General features: G+C 35.5%; 1 protein-coding gene across 1 annotated transcript; it reads right to left on the bottom strand.

Annotated features, from left to right (window-relative positions):
* Positions 1–373: 373 nt before the first annotated feature.
* Positions 374–8,669, bottom strand: LOC110887959. Its single transcript, XM_022135512.1, has 6 exons — positions 8,501–8,669; positions 4,845–4,883; positions 4,392–4,739; positions 3,412–4,275; positions 2,099–3,325; positions 374–2,037 (listed from the first exon to the last, which is right to left on the bottom strand). The coding sequence occupies exons 1-6, from the start codon at positions 8,667–8,669 to the stop codon at positions 374–376; spliced, it is 4,311 nt and encodes a 1,436-aa protein (XP_021991204.1).
* Between the last annotated feature and the right edge of the window lie 696 nt (positions 8,670–9,365).

Here is a 9,365-nt window from a genome sequence, read left to right on the forward strand (position 1 = left end):
TCCGATGTAAAAATAATAACACGGGACACTATGCTCCATCAACTTGACTACCGAGTTAATATTGATTTAAGTTATAAGTGGTATTTATAGATTTATAAAATCTATTTTTTCATTACTTAAGAATACACGAGTCCATGACATAAACATAAACATAATCTATATCTATATCTATATCTATATCTATATCTATATCTATATCTATATCTATATCTATATCTATATCTATATCTATATATTATACTAGGTTATCACCCGGGAAATGCTTCCCGCATTGGAGAAAGTTATTAATATACTTATTATTTATAAGCAACACATACTGAAAATCATAAAAAATAACTGCCATGTTAATGGAATAAAAAAGCAACAGTTTACATTATAAGCTACCAAAGACTTCTTTATAGACGACATTAGACGTCTTATTTGTTGGTTTTCCATCGGCATCAAATATCAATATTTTAACTCCTTCTCTGGTCTTGACCCTTGATAATGCAACGTACAACTGACCATGAGTGAACACAGGATCTTTCAAATACAGACCAACTTTTGATAAGGATTGTCCTTGACTCTTGTTAATTGTCATGGCAAAACAAACTGATAAAGGAAATTGTCTTCGTTGGAATTCAAATGGTATTTTTTTGTCTGACGGAATCATATTAAGTCTTGGAATAAAAACTCTTGTGCCGATATTACCGCCAGATATCACTTCAGCTTCTATTACCCGTTTCCCTAGAAAAGTAATTTTTAGCCTTGTACCGTTACATAAACCTTTTTGTTGATCAATGTTTCGGAGAAGCATGACAGGAACACCAACTTTAAGAACTAATCTATGATTAGGCAAGCCAGAAATCTTAAGAGCATTCAAGTTCTCTGTTGAGTATAAACCTTCTTGAAATGAATCAAGCATTTGTTCAGTTTGACATATGCTATCGGAACTCAAATACTCTTTAGCATCACCTGGAAATAACGAAAGCAATCGATCGTTAATTTCATGAACTACGTCATTTTTTGGTGCTAGAATTGCTCGCTCAGAAAAAAAACCAGGATTCCGAAATTGTTCCATAATTGAAGGGTAGACGAAGTCAATTAAACTTAGTATTGGATCAGAATTATCGGTGATTAATAGATCATCTGGTATCTGAATAATTGCTTCACCATCGTTATCATCTCCCAACTTACCTTCACCAATATCAAGCAGCCATTTCGCAAAATCCCTGATAGAGTCCATATGAGAACTTTCAGCTCCAATTGTTAGGCGCATGTTTTTAGTCAACCTTAACAGTTTGCACTTTGACCATATATATGAAGAGCTTAAAGAAGCACAAACTATTTGTTGTCTAGTACCATTAGGAATAACTGGTAGGATTTGTCTAAAGTCACCGCCGAATACAAAAACTTTCCCTCCAAACGGAACATCAGAACGAATACTCCTACCGTCAGAAAATACGTCAGACATCGTCCTATCTAAAGCTTCAAAGGCATGTTTATGGACCATCGGTGCTTCGTCCCATATGATCAATTGAGTTTCCTTTAATAATTTCGCGATATCACTATTTGGCTTAATATGACACATGGAATCTTCAGTGAGATTAATTGGGATATGGAAGCGAGAATGGGCTGTCCTTCCACGAGAAAGTAATAACGAAGCAATGCCACTTGAAGCAACATTTAAAACTATCTCACCTCTACATCGAACTGCTGAAGACAAAGTCTTCCATAAAAACGTTTTTCCAGTTCCACTGTAACCATAGACGAAAAATAACCCTCCTTTACGGCTTGCAACTGCTGCCATTATTTCGTCAAAAACAGATCGTTGTTCATCTGTCAAACATTGATGCAAATTATTAAACTCAGCTTGTACTTGATCTACGTCATGTGATAGCTCTTCATTGATTAGATGATTAGTAGCATCACGTAACGAATCATCATCAGGGAAAGGCATCGTGTTAAATCCTCGTAACGACGAACCATTCGAAAGTAAATATTTTTCAATTTCCAACAAAGTAAGGTTTTTAATTTGATGTTCAGGAAGAAGTAAACCTAAAAAAAATTAATTGTTATTGATAATCAAACGGAAAAGTAGAACGTAAAATAGAAAGACAGCTAAGAACCTTGAATATTTGTTTCTTTTTGACGTCTGTATAAAATATCATTGCTAAGTATTTCCACGTGTTCTCCCACACAAACTCTGGCCGTGAAAGTGTATTGGACAACAGCAAGGTAGCAAATAACGCTCGGAGATACCCAGCATGTCCTTCAAAACTTGCTTCTTTAATGGCCTCAACATATTCATTGTCATCATCTAAGAGCCCCATTGCGTAGCAAGCATCTCTAAAAGTCGGGAATAACTGACCGTTAACAGTACGTATTTCCTCAAAGGATCTGGGACCTCTAACTTTATTCAGAAGTATCCTCAAAAAATAAGGTTCGCCTAATGCAGGAGACACAGAATGTATACGGCCAACAGTTTGGTACGTCTTACGTACCTGCCAAGATCTATCTTGAGGTTTCCAAACAAATTTGGAAGGAAACTCTACATAAGTCAACTTTCTAGCATTTTCATCTGACTCGTTTAATTTCATCCATTCAACAAATATTGAAGAAGTAACAGAAGGCTTGCTTAACATATTATCAATATCGTCATCCGCACCATACACAACATTCTGTTGACCCGGCATATGAAAGGGAAGCCTCATAACTGCAGGATACCTATAATGAACCTCGTTTGAGAATATTCTCCATGATGCCTCACAAGCTGAAATATATCTACAATCATAATATTCCTTGATCTCATCTCTTGGCTTATCCTTAATGGTTGGATTTGAAACACCAGAAACAACCGCAGTAGCCATATCAGGGCCTTTATTAATGTACTTGAACAAATATTTAACTGAACCAGATTGATTACACCATTCTACATTGATGTGTGCTTGATATCTTTTTAGAAGCCTTTTGTTATATGGAACAACGCTTCTGTTGTCCAAACTAACACCAGATTTTATAACTGTGTGACCGGAATCTCGTCTTCGGTATACGGGGAAACCACTTGAATCAACAGTTGTATGTGGTGAAAATTTCTTTGGAAAGCTTTTTGAACATCTTTTATCAACCATGCAAGGACAATTCAAATTAGCATTTCCACATGGACCGTGAATCATATAATCACTTACCAAGGAATAAAGTTCCGGATCTTCATTTTTATCAGGAATCTCAGCGGATATGAATGGATCTATGTGATCTACAGTAGGAAGTTTGTGATCGACATTCATAAATAAGCATATATGTGCATGAGGAAGACCACGCTTCTGGAATTCTACCGTATAAACAACTAAAAAAAACACATATTGAGTACTTTATAAAAGTAATTGCAAATTATAAACGAAAAAAAGAAATGTAAAAAATAAACTAACATACCAGCATTAATCTCACCGAGATAATTGGAATCCTTCAAATCTTTGAGTATGGAATCAAGCTTAATTTTAAACAATCGACACAATATGTCAGGCCTGTCTTCAGCTTTGATGGTGGAATCTTTTAGAAATCTCTTTACTTCTGGCCATTTTGGATTACAAGTTATAGTTATGAAGAAATCTGGATACCCGAACGACTTACATAAGGCCATTGCATCAAGGTAGTTTTGTTGCATGAATCTTGCACCTCCAGTAAATGAAGAAGGTAGTATAACAGCCTTTCCAGTGTCTTTTAAAGTTTGTTTACCTTTAGCTTTATGCTTCTGAAGATTTTTAAATGTCTCTGATCGAAGTTTTGTTTGTTGTCTCCGAATGAAATGTAGTCTCTCGCTCTCGATCATAGTATATGCATCAACCAAAAATTGTTGCAACAACCTTCTTCCATTAAGAATTAAGGAAAAACTATAATTTCTATCTTGGATCCTATATGCAAAAAATTCTCTCATGGTGCACTTTGGCTTTATTTTCTTTTGTGTCGCAATGAAATCTCTATGGGGAATATCAATTCTATATCCATCATCACCATATGGGAATAGCAACAGATATTGCAAAGCAAGATATGATGGATGTAATTCACTAATACGCTGGAGCATTCCAGACTGAGTCTCCACAAGAATATCACGATGATCTATAGCTTTATCTATGTCTCCGACAACCAAAGCAGCAATTTCAGACGTGGTTGGTAAGTTATATATTCTGCCATCTTTTTCTCTTTTATACATAAGACGGAGTTTAAGGTTGGCCTCTGGGGATTTGTGAAAATGGTCTCTGACCATCCTATATGTCTTAACCAACATATTTTCTAAATCTAATAAATTCCTCAAATACTGTATCATTTCAACATCAAGCTCTTTATCATTAGAGGACGAAGGTTTGCTTGTTTACCTGTTATGGTTGAAACTAATGAACTTGTATGATTTATACTTCTATGAGGAGAAAAGGAGTATATGTTGCGATCAATATTATTAGAAGACTGCAGCGAACTTATGTTCTCAGAAAATATGTTAGGAACATTTGTTGATGATGATGATGATTTCTTTGATCTCTTGTTATTATTAGAAAACTGTAGCGAACTTATGCTCTCAGGCAATATGTTAGGAACATTTGTTGATGATGACGATTTCTTTGATCTCTTGTTATTATTAGAAGACTGCAGCGAACTTATGTTCTCAGGCAATATGTTAGGAACATTTGTTGATGATGACGATTTCTTTGATCTCATGTTATCAAGTATTATTTTTCGAAGCTTACGTCTTTCAGCAGGTGAATCAACTTAAATAATTAAAAAGGTAGAATACGTAAGAAACATAATAATTAGTAGCATTCGAAACATAAAATGTAAAAATTGTAGTTTTAATTAGATTTAACAGCATTTACCATTTGAGATATCTGAAAGAGGAGTTCTGATAATAGGACCTAAAAAACACAAATATGAATACAGATTTAATATAAAAAATGCATCATTTGTGGTTAGGTAAATGAAAACTGAATAACTTAGTATGTCACTTACTGTTAAATATTTGTTGTAATGAATTCTGATCCTTTAAAGATGAACGCGAGTTATATGATCTTTTTGACATAGTATATGTGAATAATCACAACTTCATTAACAACAACCACAAAGAAAATTATTAGAAAACAAAATTTTTCATATTAAAATTGTAGAATAGCTAAAGGAAATGGAATTGGTGATAATTACATCTTGTATGTAACATGCACTAATGATGAATACATATAGAATTACCTTCAAAAATCTAGATACGGATGAACTGGAACATAAAGAATTGAAACGTGTGTATGAATGTCTTTGAAAGTGAGAAGTTGTCTCTTTTGAATTTCATTAATATGTTGTGATATCAGCAGGATACCTTCCGTTATGCCCAAGACGAAATTAAACTCAAACTATGCCCTATAGGGGCATTTTGGTCATTTTAAACTATATAAAAGAGTTTAAATAATAACCTGAGGTACAGGTCTGATTAAATCAGTAATTATACTTAATTTCATAAGTTATAACAGTAGGGTATCATATATATGTGAAATTTATTAATTATAACCATACCATGCACTGCAGGGGCATTTTGGTAATTTCACATAGGCTTAAAAGGTCAAAACTGAAAACCCGAGTTTAAAACTTTTCCTTACTATTAAAATATAAGGATTTACTAAATATATCAATAGGCATCAGCCCTTATATGTTTATAATAGTTTTGATACATACTATGCGTTAAAAACGCTTAAAAAGGCGATTTAGAGCCATTTCCGGGTTTTGTACAAAAAGCTGATATTTTTAATATTCCAGAAGGATCAAAATAATTTATTTAACATATTGGATCAGTAGAAAAAGGTTTGGGGTCAAAAGGATTTGTAAAACTCGTTTTATAGCCCAAAAGGGCAAAACCGGCAATTACCGAATCAAGCCTATAACCCTATGTTATGCTCAGCCTAAAAATAAATAAAAATCTTTAAAAATCCCAAAATATTATTTTTTTATCAGTAGGTAAAAAGTTTGGTATCAAAAATTGGGTTTAGATAGGATATATGCTAATTACGCCGTTTAATTAATAAAAGGCTTTCTAATTACGCTATTGAGCATAACTTTTAATCTAGACCTCAAACTGATGTCAAATTTTAGGGACAAGTTTATAATTCAGTAGTGAAGGTTTCTATCCTTTCACATTTTTAAAAATGTCGTTTTAAGGTCAAAAGGGCATAACGGTCAACATTTAGGCTTTTTAACGGAAACAAGCATGAACTAGGATTTCTATGGAACCAAGTTGTATAACCTCGGAGGGTTATACTAACCTATAATATGGTCCTAATGGAATCCTAAGGCATATCTAAACTAAGCTAAATCGGGTCAGAACTGAAAGTCAAAGCAAAAGTTAGCTTTTGCGACTTTCGGTTCCGAACCGGGCCTATACTTAGAATTGTCGGGTTGAATCATGCTTAGGCATGTTCAACTAATATTTACCAAGTTATTAATATGATCAAACTGATTTTATGACTTTAATTTAATAGTTATGCATTTTATTTAAAACTAACCCGTTTGACTTCCATTTGACCCGACAATTAACTAAGTAAACGTGGTAATTAGGAGGTGCCCTTTTTGAGGGTTTAACACCTACCTAATTACGGTCACGTAGCCACGTTTATTGCAAACAATGGCTTAACCTTTTAAAAGTCAAAGCGTTTATCGAAAACGCTTGACTTTTCGGTTTAAAACGCTAAATAATTAAACTAGGCATGAAAGGGTACTTACAAGAGGTCCTATGAACTGAAGGAGGTTCTCAAAAAGAGTTCAAGACCCTCAGAAATCAGAGATCATAGCAGATTTGAAGGAATGGTGTGAAAACAAAGGAAACCCATCTCCTATTTATACTTTTCGGGACCTCGTAGGATCGCGACAAGTGTTGGGGAGTTATATTCAGATTATTACAAGTGTAAAGTGGTTTTTATCATACAATGGGCAGCCCCTAGAGTCAAGTTTGGGAGTATGGCACCTTGTTTTAACAAAACCAACAGCCAAAACATGTTTCTGCAGCTGTGCAGGTCACGCGGCCCGCGTAGGAGGCCCAAGAAGGCTTCGCGGCCCGCCTGGCAGCCCAGTTCAGCAATTAGGACTTTTAAAACATGCAGTTTCAGTCCCTGAGAGTACATAACTGCACATAACAGCCCTTTATAAACCCGTACATCTTATAAAAAGTCATATTCAGTCCCTCTGACATCTGAATCAGATGGTTACAGGTCTGAAACAACTTTTGAAGGCTGTTAAGATCAGAAACAGTTTGCTGAATTACAGTTTCAGTCCCCGCATATGTTAAAAAGGCTTTTCTGATGCGAATAAGATCCGTTAATCTCATTTCAAGGCTCTAATAAGATGCCTACACATTGAGGATATAAAACATGCTCAAAAACATGTCGGATGTCGGTTCGTTTGGCCGTACGGTTACGTTGTTCGTCTAATTACGACGAAATACGAACGGACGCCAAAAATGGTCCAGATTACGCGACGAGTGGAATTTTATCATGCCACACACAAAAATAAAATATTTTAGTGCTTACATAAATTTTTGGGTGTCCGGGGATATTCAGAACGCGAGATATGCGCAAAAGTGCAAACTTGTACACTTTTTGACACTTTTAGTCCCTGCATAACATAAAAGTTTATTTTTGCGCACCAAACACCTCTAAGCCTTATCTAAGCTATATAAAGGATAAAAAGGGTATGTTTAACTCATGGAAATATTCCGGAAGGTCCGTTATCAAACAATTCGACCTACATTTGCAGTTTGACGCAATTAGTCCCTTAATTGCGCAAAGTAGCGCGAAATGCCGTTTAATGATATCTAAACCTTCCATGGCCCATAATAATCATTCCCAAGCATATATTTAAATATTACTACACTCCCGTTTGCTTAAATAGTCACCGAAGGGCGTATATTCAAAAGTTGACGCTTTAGGCCCCTCTATTGCGCAAACTTGCGCATTTCATCATTTATTAGCATTGAAGCCTCATCTAATCCATATTAGGCACCCTTGAAAGTATTATTAAACATTACGATGCTTTGGGTTCGCTAAAAGGTCATTCAGAGGTATAATTAAACATATTGACACTTTTAGCCCCTCTAACTTGCAAAGTTGCGCGTAACTTTACTTATAGGCATAAAAACCTTAGATGGCCAATAATTGGCATTCCCAAGAGTATAATAAAATACCATGAAGCTCCCGGTTGGTTAAAAGATCACTCAGAGGTAAGAATTAACATATTGACGCTTTTAACCCTTTATTGCGCAAACTTTCAATTAATTACGCAAACGGCTATACTTAATCATCAAGTGGCACATTTGTGAATATAAACATCGTAAGAGGTTATTTAAAAACTTATTTTAGGTATGCTAACACGTTCAGTCCTTTTATAATCAAAGTTTTCGATTTTTCGAAAAATTAGTCCCTAAATTTCACTGTTTGACTTCATTAGGGTTTATTACACGTGTCAATACATCATTGGACGTGATTTTACGAGGTGTTACAATCGTCCACCACCCTTAAGCACCACCTGCCACCACCACCGCCCACAATCCCCATCAACCACCACAGCCCCAACCCGCTACCACCGCCCACAATCACCATCGCCATAACCCGTTGTAGGTGAACATCGTCACAAACCGTCACTAACCTCATGTTTGACCCGAACATCATTGTAGGTGAACACCATCTCAGACATGACCTCGCAGACGAAACAACAGGAGAGCCCGTCTCAGATGCAGGTGATTGCGTTGTGTTTGTGGATGAAATTAGGGTTTGTTTGTTCATCTATATCGATTCAACAACCATCGTACCGTCATTATCCATCATCGTCTTTATCAACTGCTTCACAGTTCCATATAAATCCTAATTCCCAATTTTTCAATATACTCCAGATATTCACGAAAACACACAAAGTTTATATCAATCTTACTTGAAACTGTGAGAGAAATTCAACCCCCATTTTGGTTTTTGAAAATTCATTACTGTTTACGTGTGTTAGGAGGTTTAATTGTCGGATGTTGTGGAGTTTTTGGTTGTTTGTGCTTGCTAGTGGTGGTCAGATAGTGGTGTTCGGTTGATCATGTTGGTTGACTGTTGGTTGTGGAGGAAGATATATAGAAAAAAAAGAGAGTGTGAGTTGAGTAAGAGAGAGTTGTAATTTAGTCTTTTTACACATGGATACTTGTTGATGGTAGAGGCGGGTATGGGTTTAGGAGGCAAAGCAGTGGTGATAGAAGGGGATGGCGGCGACGGCGGTGATGTGGTGACGGTGGGGTGATTGTGGAGGATAAATTACAAGTTTTGTCCTTTAAATAAGTAAAAAGACTAAATTACCCATGTGTAGTAAGCTTTAACAGAAAAATTTAA

Source organism: Helianthus annuus, chromosome 11, assembly GCF_002127325.2.
Source record: "Helianthus annuus cultivar XRQ/B chromosome 11, HanXRQr2.0-SUNRISE, whole genome shotgun sequence".
NCBI lineage: Eukaryota > Viridiplantae > Streptophyta > Magnoliopsida > Asterales > Asteraceae > Helianthus > Helianthus annuus.